This window comes from Callithrix jacchus, chromosome 4 (genome assembly GCF_049354715.1).
Source record: "Callithrix jacchus isolate 240 chromosome 4, calJac240_pri, whole genome shotgun sequence".
Lineage (NCBI taxonomy): Eukaryota > Metazoa > Chordata > Mammalia > Primates > Cebidae > Callithrix > Callithrix jacchus.
Genome location: NC_133505.1, coordinates 160,118,219 through 160,137,373, shown reverse-complemented (window position 1 = coordinate 160,137,373; position 19,155 = coordinate 160,118,219). Strand labels below are relative to the sequence as shown.

The 19,155-nt window shown below is 35.7% G+C and overlaps 1 protein-coding gene across 2 annotated transcripts in view; it reads right to left on the bottom strand.

Annotated features, from left to right (window-relative positions):
* Positions 1 to 19,155, bottom strand: part of LOC128931847 (uncharacterized) — a 205,877-nt gene that overhangs the window by 46,976 nt on the left and 139,746 nt on the right. For both annotated transcript variants that reach the window (XM_054254542.2, XM_078370836.1), the window contains exon 4: positions 17,375 to 17,461. In XM_054254542.2, the coding sequence (XP_054110517.2) occupies positions 17,375 to 17,461 (87 nt within the window). The remainder of the gene's footprint in view (positions 1 to 17,374; positions 17,462 to 19,155) is intronic.

The window sequence follows — 19,155 nt, the reverse complement described above, 5'->3', positions numbered from 1 at the left end:
AAAATTCATGGCTCTGTTTTCTATTTTTCTTCTATTTACAGAGTCACATCCATCCAGCACAATGTGAGTTATATTTTCTCCAAATATCATCTCAGAGTATCAATATTTTAAGGCCATTTTTCCTACTAGCATCTAAATTCACATATGCACAAAAAATCAAATTATTTTTCACAGACCACAAAAGGCATGTAATTAAGTTAGTCTCAAGAGGAGTTTATAGTTTCCCAAGAAAAATATGCAGCCAAGAATAAATATCAAAAATCCCAGTTGAATCTCATAGGCACATTTTTTTATGTAAAAATAAAGCTTTAGATGCAAAATGTCATTTTAAATTTAGTTATTCATATCTTATAGCTTAGAGACTGACAAAATGTTCATCAGTGTAATCAATCCTTAGGGATGTAGTGATTTTTAAAAAAATTTTCTTTGCCAACTGCAAAGAAATTGAGTGGTAGCATAATTTTAGAGAAATGAGACAACTTCCAGGTAAAACTGACTTTTTACCAAAGATTTATGTGAAGGTGTGTTATGATGATCAGAGAGAGAATCTTCTCACTATCAAAGCAGCAGGTTAGAAAGTGTACTTTGATATGGAAAATTGTGTGCAAAAAATATAAAATCATTAAAAGAACCTAAGTTACTAAGCACTTTTAATTAAATTGTCAGGAAAGATTTCCAAATAATAAAACAAAGTTATCTCATAAAAAGTCAGACTTATCATATTAACTTCAGATATGTATTATGTTATGAGACATGAAGATTAAGCAGCACCAAAATGACCTTACTGGGCCATTGAAAATATTTCAGTTGGTTTGATTAAAAAGTATGAATTTATGAAATGCACAATCTTAATTTAAAATGACTATTTAAAGAAAACTCCTAAACCTGGGCACATTGCTCTATATCTCAATTTTGTACTGACCCCGTATTAAGAAACTGTATGTAGGTGTGGAAAATACCAAGCCAAAGCAAACTCAAAGCATGGAAGTTACAAGTCCATTTGTATGGTCTCTATTAATTGAAAAATAACCATTCTTTTAATCTAAAGATCAAGTGATATGACTTTGCTTCGTGGACACAACAGTATTCTTTCTGGGTAGTCGGGGCTATTTGTCACTTTCAAGTTGAGGTCATGCCATTTTTATTATCTCCATTTCTGATTTAGCAAGTATTTTTCTCCATCTTCTCCTTTCTTTCTTAATTTTCTTATCTTTTTTCATGTTATTGACAGATTCATTAATTAACAATTCTCATTCAATAATCAATGTCTTCCTATTCATTCTCTTCCCGGTCTCTCAAAAACCTGTATTTGCTTTCCTTTATAATTTGTTGATAGAGTATATAATACATTTCCAATTCTTCCCTGGAAGAAATCCCTAGCACACAGCCCACACATGCAACAGCATTTAGTACAGATTACTACCAGGATTTGGTTCCATTTATGTAACCATTATCTCTAAGTTTATTTGAAAAGCTAAGTGAATATTTTGGAAAAAAAGATTTAAAAAAATTACTCTAAGTTCATTAGGATATCACAATAATGGATATAAACAATAATGTTGATGTAAAGAATCCTTAACTTCAGAAAAACTCAGAATTCCCAAATCTGTTATAAGTAGTACTTGGTACAAAGAAAGTAGTATACTCACATTTTGAAAATATCAAAACAAATGGATAAAAGTGATATTCACAATTATGATTAGAAGGTGCAAATAAATCCTACCTCATTCTATTTTCTACTGGGATGTTATTTCAATATAGTTCAAAGCTAATACTGACCTTCCCACAAGATCCAAAAACTACATCTTTACCAATTTGGTGAACAGAATAATACCACTTGTCTTCTTATTCCAGTAAGAAACGAGACATTCCCTCATCATAAGAATGTCTTTATCCCCTTCCTATGATACCTTCAATATCTTAGCCATTCCAAGAGTTTAGGCTTGATTATGAAAAGAAAACTAGAATGTCTTGTCTGTGTGTTTTAGACACTTCTGTATTTTTTGCTGTTATTGTTGCTCCCAGCACCATACGCATGCCTGCAAAATACCAGGGCTACAGTCTTCTGGCAAAAGCCTGTTACAACCAAGAATCTCCACCATTCTTGATAGCTTGGTTTTGTTCTGATTGTGGTTCTAGGCAACTAGTGTAGGAAGAACTCTTCTCTGCCAGAAGCAATTTTTATTCTGTTTCATCTAGTGAATTTCAAATCATTTCTCTAGTATAATCAATGTCACTGCAGCCATGTCAAAAAAAATCACAAGTATTTCCTGCCTCCAGTTCTGCTCTTACATAGCTAGAAGCAGCTTACCTCTGAAATACCTCCTTAACATAATCTCTCAGCAGCTGAGCAAGAATGAGTGAGTTGTCCCCTTTTGCAGTATCTAAACCCACGTATATGCACCTGTTTAATCTCCTCCCCACCAAGATTAACAGGAGGCTACTTTTTTCATTCTGATTGCAAAAGAACCTTTGCCACAACAAGAAATCTATACTGACACACTATTTATTCTATAATAATATGTGGCTGAGTCAAACTGGAGACATTGAGAAAACATTCTGGATTAAAAAAATTAAAAGTTCTACTCACAAAATTAGAAAAAAAAACTATTCTAAAATTTCCGTGGAACCAAAGAAGCCTGAATATCCAAGACAATCCTAAACAAAAATAACAAAGCTGGAGGCATCAAACTACAACTATACTACAAGGCTACAATAACCAAAACAGTATGGTACTAGTACAAGAAGAGAAACATAGACCAATGGAACATAATAGAGAACTTGGAAATAAGGTTACAGACCTACAACCGTCTGATCTTTGACAAACTTAACAAAAACAAATAATGGGGAAAGGATTCCCTATTTAATAAATGGTATTGGAAGTGCTGGCTAGCCAGAGGCAGAACATTTAAACTGTACCCCTTCCTTACACCATATAAAAAATTCACTCAATATGGATTAAAGACTTAAATGTAAAACCCAAATCTATAAAAACCCTAGAAGAAAACTGAGACAAATTTCCTCAAAAGAAGACACACATGCAGCAAACATATGAAAAAAAGCCCAACTTCACTGATCATTAGAGACGTGCAAATCAAAACCACAATGAGATACCATCTCACACCAGTCAGAATGGCCATTATTAAAATGAAACAAACAGATACTGGTGAGTTTGAGGAAGAAAAGGAATGCTTTGACACTGTTGGTGGGAGTGTAAATTAGTTCAACCACTGGAAGATAGTTTGGAAATTCCTCAAAGACCTAGAGGCAGAAATACCATTTGACCCAGCAGTCCTGTTACTGGGTATATACCCAAAGGAATATAACTCCTTCTATTTTAAAGACACATGCATGTGTACGTTCATTGCAGCACTATTCACAATAGCGCAGACATGGAATGAACCTAAATGTATATCAATGATAGACTGGATAAAGAAAATGTGGCACATATACACAATGGAATAATATGCAACCATAAAAAGGAACAAGATCATTTCCTTTGCAGGAGCATGGATGTAGTTATAAGCCATTATCCTCAGCAAACTAATGGAGGAACAGAAAACCAAACACTGCATGTTCTCACTTATCAGTGAGAGCTGAATGATAACACATGGGCATATGGAAGGGAACAATGCACACTAGGGCTTGCAGAGGAGGAGGCTGGGGAAAGGGAGAGAATTGGGAAGAATAGCTAATACCTAGGTGAAGGGATGATTTGTACAGCAAATCACCATGGCAAACATTTACCTAAGTAATAAACCTGCACATCCAAGACATGTACTCTGGAACTTAAAATAAAAGTTGAAGAAAAAAAAAAATCAGTTCTTATAGCTCCTTAGTGACAGATTGACAAAACTAAAGATAAATAAAAGATGTTTTTTCTAGGCAAGGTGTGAACCACACAAAAAAAGTTTTAATATGTAAATATAGCTATCTGCTGAAAATATTGCACCTGTTGGTTTGCCACTTGGAACTCAGAGCATTATAGAATAAAAAATATGCTTTAGGCCAAATGGTGTGAAGCCTGACTTTTGGTTCCTGCTTTCTACTGGTGAACTGTATAACCTTAACCATTTTCTTCAACATCATCTCTAAAATTAGGTTGTTGACATTTATATAACCTAAAATCCTCCAACAACTATTTCCATATAAGAGAGCAAAACCTCACCAAATGTCCAGATATCACTAAATTCTTGTCTTTCTTTAAAAAAATATTTGCACACAAACTAGCATTCAATTTCCATAAATATTCACAGGACACCTGTTTCCAAGGTATGTTTCTAGGTATAATTAGAGTTGTACAATAGGAGAAATCTGAATATTGATGCAGCAATGGAAAACAGACATCTTGTATGCTATTATACTGAATTTAAGGAAGGTAAAGCTACAAGAAAACCACGCCACAAGAACCTGCTGTCTTGACTTTTATTCAAGTGGTCTTTATGGCAACAGCCTCCATGGAACAAAACAAACTCTATCACCTCTGACAGGGAAGGGGTAGTTGGTATTACATACATTCAGCGTACACAAAAAAGCCTCTAGTGAAAACATATCAAGCTATACTTTCTATTCATTAATTCATTTCCAGGACCATTTGTTCAAAGAACTATTTTAATGACTGTGGAGCTTCCAAAAATATATCAATTTTGGTTGTTCATCTTCAAACACTCAATCTAATAATATAAAAGATATGAAGACAACTATCATTAAGGTCTAATTGTTACACAAATATAAACCAAGTTCTGGGAAAGAGCTGAGATACTTTTCTGAATAGAAGCTAGTTGAATTCAGTTTGAAAAAGGATAAATATTGACAGAAATATAAATGAATGCTAAGAAACATTTTAGATAAAATGAACATAAAATTAATATTAGGTAATTAAGACAAATAAGGATAGAAAAGAAGGAGGAGGAAGAATTCACATTATTCTGGAGATCCATTTTAATTGCACAAAGGGCATCCAATAAACAATACTTGAGCAAATCAGTCTGCAGTAGTAAACAAAGTTAGGATTTTAGAGGTAGGAGTTGGATGAGGGATGCCAATTGTTGTACTATTGCCAAATGCATGTGGAGGCAGTGAAAGTCAGTAATGAAGATCCTAAAAGTGATCACTGCAATGGGAATATCCAACAATACTCATCAGAAAATAACTTTAAAATACAGAGAATAGTTTAATTACTAAATATTTTGATTCCCGAAAATAACTTATGACTCTTTTCTACATCTATGATTCTCTGCATTTTACACATGAAGATAATAAGAATAGAGAGGTTAAATGATTTGTCTTAGATCACACAGTTTGAAAATGGTGGTACCAGAATTCAAATTCAGGTTTATTTGATTCCACTGTCTGTGTTTTCAGCATTTTACTACACTGTCTCCAAATGAATGAAAAAATAAAAAGAATGAACAAATGACAAATACAAAAAAAATGTGGAAAGAAAGTGATAGATAAAAAGTAAACACAAAACCAAAAGTGCTCAGAATTATGGCTGTCCACTGGAAAAAGTCATGCAAGCTGGAAGAAAATAAATAGTCAAACATATAGTATTTAAAAATATGAGAAAGATAAGACAGGTCTGTAAATCAGAAAGATGATTTCTAGGCAAGATCAGTGAAAATTTTATCTTTAGTTCCATCAAATTTTCAATGCATTTGTATATATAGGGTTAAAAATCATTTCATGAGTTCCAGCAAAGAAAAATATACAATACTTACAAAGAAATAAAAAAAAATCAAAATTTGGTCAGATTTCCTTTGCAGTGCTGAATGACAAAAATAATAATAATAATGAGAAAAATCATGTCATAAACAAGCGTCCTATCCATGCTGCACATTAAACATCTATAACTGTGTGTTGCCCTAGTGATAAGCACTAGATAAATGATCATTATCATTCTCAATTTACAGTTAGAACACAGAGAGATTCAAAATCCTGCCCACTGACCCAACTATTCAATAAATGGTGGAACCATGGTTTCAAGGTCACCGGCCGGACTCCAAGGCTTTTTCACCACACAACGTTACTCTTGGCCATGGCACTAAGGCTCAAACAGGCAGAAAAAACACAATCATGTTATTAATCCACAGTTTCCACACACTGAAAGGAAAATCAAAGACTCAGTAAGATGAATGAGCCAATAGTAACTTTGGTATACACATATATAAGTTAACTAGATGAGGCAAGTATAAACAGATGTTATAAAATTGAATGCAAGCATTGAAAAAATTATTCTTAAACGTAAGATTTTGCCTTTATTGATATCCGTTTCTGAAGGCTTTGAGGTAACTTGAGTTACCAAACCACCAGAGGAATAATTTCTTATTAAAAATCTCAAAGCACAAGGAAATATGAGGGAAGGAGGGAGGGAGAGAGGAGGGAAGGAAGGAAGGAAGAAAAGAAGGAAGGAAGGAAGGAAGGAAGGGAGGGAGGGAGGGAGGGAGGGAAGAAAGAGTCATATTTATTTCACTAATCCATGCCAAAATATGATTGCTTTCCAATTCTAAATTAGATTTTTTAAAACTAAGTAAAATGCAAGAAAAAAATAAAGAAAATGCACCACAATGCTAATGGTTTTTAGAATTACTGGCTGAATTCCAGTTTCCAGGCTGGCATGTAAAATCTTAGAAGTTGCCACTTTGTCTTGACAACAAGTATAAAGCTGAACAAACCAAAACAGGCAACTTCCTTTTAGATCCCTAGGAGAACTGAGGTCAGAGCACAAACCACCGCACCAAAATTGGAGAGACCAGCAGGGAACACAGACAATCACAACAGCAACTTCCATGGGAACCAGTTCCTTGGTAGGGAAACCTAAAGTGAAATAGATGAATTTCCAGAGTCTCAGTGCGGACAACTGTGAGAGTGAAAAACTCTGGGAGGGCCCAGTTATAGGGCCACACACACTTCATGAGTTTTATCTCCAGGAGCTTTAACTGGTCTTCCTAGTAAATACCAGGAAAAAATATTTCCTGGTGCTTCTGGCAGCAGGAGAGCAAAAGAAAATATTTAGAAATATACCAGAGCATGGGGTTCTTTTAAACAAAGTCTGCTTTCAGGAGATATGATTGAACCACAGCCTAACACGCTGGGGGTCTAGGTGACCTGGGAGAAGGAAAATACCCCACCTCAGACCATGTGAGCCATCTGTCCTACATAAGGAGGAGGAGACTGAGAGTACATGTGAAGGTCAGTCTAGGGTCACAGGCTTACTAAAGGACTGAGTCTTCATCACGGGACTTCTTGTGCTTCCTCTTCCACCAAAACTTACTACCGCATTTAAAAAGGCCTAGTTTTAGCAATTCCTTTTACCCACTGTACCATGGCTGGCTAACCCAGTGTCTTATGTCTGGTTCTCCAGAAAAAATTATATGTGAAAAGGCAAAAACATAAATAAAAGAAAAATACAGTTATAAGGCAGAAAGCGCTCATTAGAATGAGACTCAGATATTATCAGACCCAGATTTTAAAACAACTTATAATTAAAATGCTAAAAGCTGTATTGATGAAATAGACAGCACACAAGAGCAGATGAGCAATGTAAGCAGAGTTGAAAAACAATTCTAAGAAAAAAACAAAAAGAAATACTGGAGATAAATAACATTGTAACAGAAATAAGAATTTTCTTTGGTCGGTTTTTAAAACTGCACATCGCTAAGAAAAAGGTCTCCCAAATTAAGGATAGGTCAAAATGAAACCCCAAACTAAAAAACAAACATTCAAAAACAGACCAAAAGAAAAAGGGACAGAACATCCAGGAACTGTGGGGAAGCTACAATAGATGTAAAATGTGCATGAAAAGAAGAAAAGGAAAGGAGAATAGGAAAGGAGAGGGGAGGGAGGAGAGGAGAGGGGAAAGGAGGAGAGGGAAGGGAATAAGAAGGGGAAGGGAAGGGGAAGGGGACGGAGGAGGAGGAGGCTGATGAGGAAGAGAAGGAGGGAAAGAAAAAGAAAGAAAGAAAAAAAGGAAGGAAGAAAGAAAGGAAGGGAAGGAAGGGGCAAAATAAATTTTTGTAGCAATATAACTGAGAATTTCTTCAAAATAATATTAGACATTAAACCACAGATCCAGAAGTTTAGAGAACACAAGGCAGGATAAATACCAAAAAAGCCCACCTAGATATATGCCTACCATTTTTAAGTACAGAAAATCATGGTTGAAGAATAAATTCTGAAAGAAGCCAGGAGCAGAGTGGGAAACAGCTGACCTATAATCTGCCATTTCTAAAAAAAAACACCTGGTTCTATTTAGGGAGAAGTGGAGGCTAAATTATGAACACTATGGGTATGTACTTCTGCTTGGTCGATTACACTTTCTAGGCTTTCCTAGTGTGCCGAGATGGATAATAGATAAAATATAAGCTCAGAGAAGCATCAGGACATCAGGGTTCATCTACTTCTCTAATGTAGAAAATTCCCCGATGTCTACTAACAAGCTAGAACTTGTTAAGTTCAACAGACTTTCAGGATATAAACAAATATGTACGGATCAATTGTCTTTATACTAACTGTAATAAAAAATTAAAATTAATAAAACAATGCCATTTAAAATAGCTGCAAAAATATGACATACAAAAATATGATATATCTATTTAACAGAATAGGCCTGGTATGATGGCCCATGGCTGTAATGTCAACAATTTGGGAGGCCAAGGAAAGAGAATTGAATTGGTTGGTTGGAGTTTGAGACCAGCCTGGGGAACATAGTAAAACCCTCCTTTCTACAAAAAAAAAAAAAAAAAAAGATATATGTATATATATATGACTTCTGACTTCCATTTTGAAAACTATAAAACATTGCTGGGAGAAAGTGAAGAAATTTGAATAAATGGAAATATATTTCATCTTTATTAACTGAAAGAGTAAATAGTGTTAAAATATCACTTTCCCCTGTAATTTATCTATAGATGCAATATAATTCCAATCACCATCTCAGCTTTTTTTTTTTTTTTTGGAGAAATTGAAAAGTTGATACTCTGATTTGTATAAAAGTGAAAGTAGGCCAGGAGTGGTGGCTCATGCCTGTAATCCCAGCACTTTGGAGGCTGAGGCAGGTGGATTGCTTGAGACCAGTTCAACACCAGCCCAGGCAACATGGCCAAACCTTGTCTCTACAAAAAATACAAAAAACTATCTGGGTATGGTGGCACATGCCTGTGGTCCCAGCTACTTCTAAGGCTGGAGTGGGAGGGTCACCAAATCCCAGGGAGATTGAGGCTGTAGTGAGCCATGATTACATCACTGCACTCCAATCTGGGTGATAGAGTGAGACCCTGAAAATAAAGAAAGAAAGGAAATGGAGGGGAGGGGAGGGGAGGGGAGGCGAGAGGAGGCGTGGGGAAGGGGGCAGGTGGAGGTGAGGGGAAGGTGACGGGATGAGAGGGAATTATTTAGCCAAAACAATTTTGGAAAAGAGAACAATATTAAAAGACTTAGAAGACTTACATTACCGAATTTTGGGATTATCTAGAAAGCTAGAAAATCAAGAGAATATGGTCTTAGGGGAATGATTAGTCAGATAAAGAGATTTTTTTTTTTTTTGCCAATAAACGTGATTTCTATTTCATTTATTTAAAAAAAACCCTTTATAATCATTTTATGGTGGTTGGAAATCACAGAAATTAGGCAGAAAAAAAACCCAAGGGAACAAGTACAAACAGCACAGTGCTTCCCCACAGTTCTCGCTCTGCTCTCCCACCAGCCGGGGAAGGAGACAGGCAGCCTGCGGCGGGCTGAGCTCCGGTGGGGGCTGAGCCCTGTGACCCAGGGCTCAGCTCTCCTCGTCCAGGGCCTCCGAGTTGGATGGACAACTCCAGGAATGCATAATAGAATTGGAAAAAAATAAGAAGCAATGAATGGATAATCATATGGGGAAAAACAAACCTCAGACTTACTCCAATCATACCAAAAACAAAGTCTAATTGGATAATTAGCCAACATGTAAAAGCTAAAACTAACTTCTAAAAGAAATGTAGTAAAAAATCTTCACAATCTTGAAGCAGTAAAGGTTTCTGGGAAAAGAAATTGATAAGTTCAATTTCAATAAAATAAAATCTTTCTCCTTCTAAAACACCATTAAGAAAATGAAAAGGCAAGACACATTGACAGAAAAATATTTGCAATATATATACCTTGCAGGGAATGGAGACTAGAATATATAAGAGTCTTAGAAGTAAGAAGGGGGAAATTCAAACAATACAGTTTTTTAAATAACAGTGAGTAAAAACTTTGCAAATATAGTTTACTAAAGGAGATACAAGAATAGACAATGAATGCATGAAAATAACATTCTGTACCAGGAAAATAAAAATTTAAATTGTAAGGAGTCACCACTAAACACATGCAAGAATGGCTAAATTTAAAAAGACTGACAATACCAACTGATCAAGAGGATGTGGAGCAATGGAATTCTCAAAAATTGATATGTTCCCATCGCTGGGTATATATCCAAAGGATTATAAATAGTTCTATTATGAGGACACATGTACACAAATGTTCATTGCAGCACTGTTTACAATAGCAAAGCCTTGGAACCAACCCAATGCCCATAGATGATAGACTGGACCGGGAAAATATGGCATTTATACACCATGGAATACTATGTAGCCATAAAAAACGATGAGGTTGTGTCCTTTGTAGGGACATAGATGAACCTGGAAACCATCATTCTCAGCAAACTGACACAAGAACAGAAAATCAAACACCACATGTTCTCACTCATAGGTGGGTGTTGAACAATGAGAACGCATGGATACAAGGAGGGGAGCATCACACACTGGGGTCTGTGGCGGGGAACTAGAGGAGGGACAGTGGGGTGTGGGAGTTGGGGAGGGATAACATGGGGAGAAATGCCAGATATAGGCAATGGGAACGAAGGCAGCAAACCACATTGCCATGTATGTACCTATGCAACAATCTTGCATGTTCTTCACATGTACCCCAAAACCTAAAATGCAATAAAATATGTATATATATATATACACACACACACACACATATATATATACACATACATATATGTATATAATTGATATATTAAATTATACAAGGACTTTTATAAATGTTTGGCAGCTTTTCTAAAGTTAAATATACATAACCATAATCCAAGAATCTTGGTTCTGAGGTACTTATCCAACTGAAATGAAAACATATGCCTTCCCAAAGACTTTTACATGCTGTTTTTGTTACAATAGCCTGGTAATACATTTTGAAGTCAGGTAGCATGGACTCTAGCTTTGTTCTTTTTGCCAAGGATAACTTTAGCTATTCAGCTCTTTTTTGGTTCCATATAAATTGTATTATTATATTCTAATTCTGTGAAAAATGATGTTGGGATATTGGGATTTTGATAGAGATTGAATCTATAAATTGCTTTGGGACAGTATGGTCATTTTAACCACACTGGTTCTTTCAATCTATAAGCAGAGGATGTCTTCTCATTTGTTTGTATCTACCTCAATTTCTTTCATCAAGATTATTTTTGATATGTGAGGACTTATTCCTGTCATTTTATTTATTGCTTTTTAGTTGTTTTGTACATTCTTTCTTTCCTTCTCTCTTATGTCATTGTGGTTTGGTGGTTGTCTATATTGGAAATATCTGACTTCTTATTCCTCTTTATTTGTCTGCTTGCTCTAACAGGAGGTTTTATACTTTCCTGTGTTTTTGTATCCACTAAGATTTTCTAGAAGAAATAAAATTAAAGATAAGATCTTATACAGTAAATCAAGAGAGGGAACAACAAATTACAAATGTATTTCAGGCAGCAGGAACCACATGGGTAGTACACAGCAGTGAAAGAGCATGGCCTGATGAAAGACAAATAAAACCGGAGGCCATCAAAAATAGATTAAAGAAGGGTATGATTAGGTTAGGAGAGCAATTGACATATTATCACGGAAAAGGTGAGAGAAGATGGTGACTTAGACTACAGGAATGGCAGTCAGGATGTATCGTGAAGTGGTTAGAGAAAGCCTGCTGGATCATTGAGGCTGGGGGTTCAAAAAGGGAATGACTCCCTATCAAGCCCAAAATGAGTGTCCAGTCATCAATAGGATAAGAGTGTCAATCAGAAAAGAGACTTTGAGGTACAGATTTGAGAATGATGAGGGCAAGTATAGATTGTAATTGAAGTCAAGGGAACGAATGTAACAGCCCAGAAAAAATAGACTACAAGAAACTTGACAGCAAATCTGTCTAGTAGAGTCCATTTATTCTATTTAGCAACAGATTACTTTCTTTTTTTCTTGTTTCTTTGTATTATTTATTGAATTTGAATATACTTAGGCAATGCATGCACGCATCATGACCTACACTATTTCACTGTCCCACTTCACACATTTATGATATTTGCTTGGATCTTGCTTGCCGTTCAGTGTGGTGAGGAGCGCACAGCTTTATAAAGAATGTCGCAAACAACAGCATTTAAAGGAGGAAAGGAAAGGTCCAATCCTAATAGAGATAGTGAAGGAGCAGCCAGAGAAAGGGAAGGTGAACCAGAAATGTATAGTTTCATCACAGAGATCGACCATATCAATGCTCATGAATATAGGCAAGATGAGGACTGAAATATTCACTATGGGTTTTGTGATCAGGAGGTCACTGGTGACCCTAGTATAGTATTAGGTGCAGAAGTCACATTGCAGTGGGATTATGAACAAGTGGATTCAGGAAATAGAGCAAGGAGGAAAAGACAGTTCTTTCAACATGTTTGTTTATCTAGGATGGAAAGAGCTTGTGCTAGAAGAAAGAATTGAAGTTATGGGAGGATTCTTAAAACTATTATTACATAATCAATAAATCTGTTGATGAATGTCTTCATTTCATTTTAATATATCTAATATCAGGAGACCATTTAAAACAAATGAATCTTGGAGCCATGGCCAGTCCGGTGACAGCTGTGGTGACAGTTGTGGCATACTTTCCTTGCCCTGACCATATTGATAGCACTTCAATGCAGACATGTACAACATTAGTACTGTACATGACGGTTAATGTCTTTAAAAGGATTACATCACAACTAAGCATTAAAACTCTAGTTTGTGCCCAGAGAAGCACCAAAACAGTAGCATAATATAAGAAAAATTTATGTCCAAGAATTATTAAAGAACTCATTTATTCAGAATAAAATAGAAAATTCCAATAAGGCAGCATCGTATCATGGTTTTATTGGTCCTATTTATTTTCTAAAGATATGTAAAACACAGGCCATCTGACAAGCAATGTGATATTAGATTTGAAATACCTTTTGATGTCACAAGTCATGCACGAATACATTTTTCTTAGCACCAATAAATACAGATTTTTAGTTCTCTCACCATTCTCTCTTAACCATGCTAACAAAAAAAATCTTTTTGATATATAGCTTTTCCACCTTTTCTATGCATTGAAATACAGCTGCTAATACTAAGCTAAAACATGCAATTGTTTATTTATTGTTTCTTTTCTCCATTAAATACTATTATTTTGTATTTTTATAGCTACCTTTTTCTCACGTGACTAGCGCTATATTTTATTGAAGGAGTGGGGAAGACTATAAGCTTATACTAGAGGGAGTTTAAATCAATACAGACACAAGAAGAATGTTGGAAATACATATGACAACCTAAAATGTGTATATCATATAACCTAAAATACCACTATTTAGTCCTACCCTAATGAAAAACTCCCACCTAGGTAAAAAGGAGGCACACTGGTCTGTTTATAATGGGGAAAAGTTGAAACATCATATGTGTTTCACACAGGAAATAAGAAGGGAAACAGAGAAGGGATCTTAGTACCTCTGTAGTCCCGGAGAAAACATCGGAATCAGCATGATGATTAGAGATTAAAACTTCTCTAATAGGAGAGAAGAAGAAAGGATAGGCATAAATGCTGATGAGCAAAGTTGTTATTCTACACTTCTCCCAGTGTCTCTATCTTAACAAGGAGTTTGTGTTAAAAACCCATCTACCCAGTCTGACTAGCTCTTTTGTCTTCTATGTTTCTAGAATACTCTCTATATTAGTTTTCCAGGGCTGCCATAGCAAACTGCCATAAACGGAGAGCTTTATAATAACAAGAATTTATTCTATCACAGTTCCAGAGTCCAAACATCAGAAATGAAGGTGTCAGCAGTGCCATGCTCTCTCCTAAGCCTCTCAGGGAGAATCCATCCTTGTCTCGTGGAACTTCTGGTGACTCTAGGTGCCCCATGGATTGTAACAGCATAAAGCTGCCTCCGTCAGCACATGGCCTTCTCCTCTGTATCTCTCCTCAGCTGTCTGTGTTTTCTCTCATATATGGACCCTTGTCATTGTATTTCAGTACCACCGTATCCAAACTGACCTCATCCTAAGCTGCTTAATCTAATTGTATCAGCAAAGACTCTTTTTTTCTGAATAAGGTCATATCTACTGGTTCTGAGGATTATGACATGGACATATCTCCAAGGGGCCACAATTCAACCCACTAAATCCTCTATTAATTTTTGTTTTCCTTTTTGGTAAGAACCTAGTTTCCCTATCTTTATTTTTGAAAATTATATAGCTTTAAATCTTAAAAGAAACACTTAGAGAAATCAAAATATATTGTGCATAGAATGGTTAGAAAGGTCTGGTGTTCGAAGGGCTCAGTACCTGATGCTATGTGTCAATGAAAGAGTAGGAGGAAGAGAGGAATTCCTGAAAAAACAAACTGTCTTGTCAATAAAAATTTTTATTATATAAAAAAGATAGTTATGGTAGTTGGAAAATGAAGCTAATTAGAAGATTGCAAAAAATATAATATGAGAAAGGCCTCATCAGTAAAAGAATCATTGCATAGTTTTCTTTTCTTTCACACATATAAACAGGGTCAGCTGGATTTGATTGTTCTGATAATCTTAAAATGTCAAAAAAAAAATGTCACTATCTGGTGAATTAAAGTACCTTTTGTCTTCTTTGTGCGATCCAGGGAGTCAAAGAGAAAACCGTTATAAGGAGAATGTCTTCTACTGGTAATACTGCTAACAACCGCCCATCGAATGCTGTTTGCTGTTAGGACATATATCTAATTTTTCTTACTAGATTTAAAAACTCTATGAGAGCTAGAACATGGAATTTAATACTTTCTGTCTCCCATCCATATTGCTGAGCATATGCTCAAAAAAAACCAGAAATATTTTCTTCACTTGAGAAATGAGGAAACAAAAATTTAACATTTGAGCACTGGTTTCGTAATGTTGAAAAGAGAAAACCATGTCTCCTGGTTGACTGAGCTATTAATTCCAAAGACACCTGGAGCAGAGTCTCTCCTTGAACTACAAAAGAGCTGCTGAGTGCTGGTGAGTAGCAAGTGGCATGAAGCCTCAGGAGGGCAAGGCCAGGGGATCCCGAACCCTCACCACTAAGCCCACACCACACTCTTGGTATACCCTGTCCCACTGAGAAGCTCACAACTTTCTGGGTTTCATCTTTCTTTGAGATCAAAATAATGTAAGAAGCAAATAAAATAATGCAGGAATCAACCAAAATAATAAAAGTCAGGGCTTTTAAAAGGTAAAGAATGATATTTCTTTGGAATGCAGATCTGTTTTTTTTTTTTTTTTTTTTTTTTTGCTATACATTGAGTATCCTGTGCTAAAGGTATTATAACAAATAAGCATAAATTATCTTGGAAGCAGGTACATAAGAAGCTATATTTAAGCAACAAGGCTACTGCAAGCATGAGCCAGTGGTGTCTCTCTGCATTCTGCTGCCCAGTCTGTTTGCTTCGTTTTGTTTTGATTTAAATAGTAAACCGTGAGTCTATTAAAAGAAACTCCTCTGCTAATTCACATATCAGAAAGTTAACTAAAGAAAAAGGGAGCCAACCTGACTCGAGTTGCTGAGAACTAGTTTAAAGGAATTATAGACCAAAACTATTGCTCCAGGAGGTGCCGGCAGCAGATCAATAACAGAATGCTTTATTTACAGGTCTGAAAGAGGCAGCAGGGAAAAGGAAAATCTATCTCAGCTCTTTTTATGCAGCTTGGCTCTACAAATAAGACACCAAAGGAAGGAGAGAATCCAATAAACCACTTCATTCGATGCTTTTTTCCTTTCTTGAGGATATGCTCACTAACACCAGAAGGCTTTTTATGGCACAAAATGACACAGTAGGAAGAACAGCCTCACAAACCATCTAGCTAATCCCAAGAAGCCGCAGAAATAAGGTGTCCCTCCCTTAGCACCTTCCCAGTTTCACAGTATATACCTGAACAGTTCCTGAGGATTTAGTGTGTATAGTAATGCAAGGCATACAGACAGGATAAGCATCCTAAGGTTTACAATGCATTTGACACAAGGCTGTTGGTCAGCAACAGTGTGATAAAATCCATAAAAATGACCATCTAATCTGTAAGAATAGTTAATAAATATAACAAAAGTAAGACAATTAAATAACTAAATAACTGTATTATGACTTATTACAGGAACTGTTTTGGGAGGGAGAATAGGGGATCAAGTCCAAGCTATATTTAATAAACCATAGTAACTAACATAGGCTTCAGTGAGAAAACAGATCTGTTTTTTCTGTAAGTACACATAGAAAGTGAGTAGTAGGAATTAAAAAAAAAATGGAAAGAGTAGATAACCAGGCACTTGTTTACAAAATAGTACATTTGAAAGATCCATTGATTTTGACAGTATCAGAGAAATACATTTCCCTAGTGTGCTGGCTCAAGTGGTTTCCCTTCAGATCAAAATTCAGGCATGCCATCCACCTGGCTCTACTGCTAAAACCTTGATGATGACCTCTTCTTGGGATTTGGAGTTGTATCTGATGTGCCCTAATAGATCAAAATGACTAATTGAAATGTTCTAAATAAGACACTTGAAAAGTGAATCGTGATTAATTGCCCCTCAGATATGGTTCACTTAGCCTAAATATAGCAATCACCTAAGAAATGCCCTTCTGTTAAAACAACTTTAATAACACAGCCACCCCTAATTTCGGAGACCTCTCCTGCTGCAACCTATGTTACTAATCAGAAGTTGGGTTTCTAATTTCATACTAACCACTTCAGTAGACCTTTGTCTACCATATTATGCTACCTATTTTTGTTCTCTTTTAAAATAGTGTCTTTGTTATCATATTATTTTTTTCTAAAGCTAAGAGAAACAAGTATCAGTTAATTCTCGTGAAAGAATAAGTTTTAAAATTATTTTAATAACAATTCCATGATGACATGGAAAACCTGCTCTTTTATTATACTTTAAGTTTTGGGGTACATGTACAAAATGTACACATGTATATCTATGTAACAAACCTGCACGTTCTACACGTGTACCCCAAAACTCAAAGTATAATAATATTAAAAAAGAACTACCTGAGACTGGGTAATTTATAAAGAAAAGAGGTTTAGTTGACTCACAGTTCTGCAGGCTGTACAGGAGTCATGGTTGGGGAGATCTCAGGAAACTTACAATCATGGCGGAAGGTAAAGGAGAAGCAAACACATCTTCACATGGCAGCAGGAGAGAGAGAGTAAAAAGGGAAGTTTTACACACTTTCAACAACCAGATCTCATGAGAACTCTATCACAAGACAGCACTAGAGGTTGGTGCTAAACCATTAGATCCAATCATCTCCCACCAGGCCACACCTCTAACACTGGGAACTGAAATTTGGGTGGGGACACAGCCAAACCATATCACCATGTGTGAAACATAACTTATTATCTTGCCTCCTAAAGCTATTCTTTGCTCTGCTTTCATAATATCTGCTCAACAATGATTTGTCAAGAAATGTAGGTAATTCACCACCTATATCATGACTCAAGCAAAACACACTATGAATCTTCATTTCTCCTCCTCTCATCCTTTTTACCTAGTCTTTTATCAAATGCAGCATTTTTCATTTTGAAATAATACCACTTACATAAAAATTATAAAAGTAATATAAAAAATTCCCTTATACACTTTACCCAAATTCCTGAAATGTTCATCTTTTACACGCCATCATTCATGCACATTTCATCCTTCTTGATGCAACCTATCAGAAGGTACATTGTATCAATCTGCCCCATTCTTGATTATGTTAATTTTTATCAGTCCGTTAAGGTGATGTCTTCTAGGTTTCTTTATGGTTAAGCTACTCTTTTTCCCCTTGTAGTTAATGCTTCTTGTAGGAAGATTTAAGACTGTGTAAACATGGTATTTTCTGCAATATCATCTTCCTTTCATTTTAATGTCTATTTATGTAATTATTGGCAAATGGTGATTTCCTAATCATATCATTTCTTCTACATTTTTATTTAGAATCCTCCTGTAGACAAAAACTTTCAATTTATTTAGTCATTTTTTTCATTTCAGTATAAACTCATTAACGTTTTTATGTGATGGGTTGCAATTTTTAGTATCATTAATTGTGGTGTTGCTGTTCAAGTTTTCCCATATTTAAGATGGTCCCTGTGTCACTTTTACATATCCCCAACATTTTTTGATATTTTAGTAATCAGAGATACTCCAGACTCACCTTGTGCTAACCCATATGTTAGTTTGCTATGACTGCTATATAAGGTACCACAGTCCAGGTGGTTTAGACAACAGAAATGTATCATCTCACAGTTTTGAAGGTCAGAGAACTTCGAAATCAAGGTGTCAGCATGGCAGTTTCCTTCTGAGAGCCATGAGGAAAAGACTTTTTCCAGGCCTCTCTCTTTGGCTTATAGAAGGCCACCTCTTCCTGCATCTCTTCACATTGTCTTCCCTCTTCACATGACTCTGTATCTTTGAGTGGAATTCTCCCTTTACACACCAGTCATTTTGGATTAGAATCTGCCCTAATGACCTCATCTGAACTAAATCTGTAATGACCCTATTTTAAAATAAGGTCATATTGTAAGATTCTGGGGATTTGTGCTTCAACCTATGAATTTAAGGAGAAGACAGTTCAACTCATAGCCCTGTCTCGATGTTGGAATCAGTCATTTCTCCAAGGAGGCCTGGCTCCTTTTATTAGAAATTGGCATTTAGAAACTAGCTTCTAGGTATTTAGAAATTAGCTCACTAATTTTAAGATTTATAGCTTCTACACCCTCAGTGGACAGAGATAAAATAAATATAGCTTCTATATCTCAGTGGACAGAGATAAAATAAAAAATATGTGTATATATGCAAACATATCTATGTCTACATACGTATCTGTATCTAG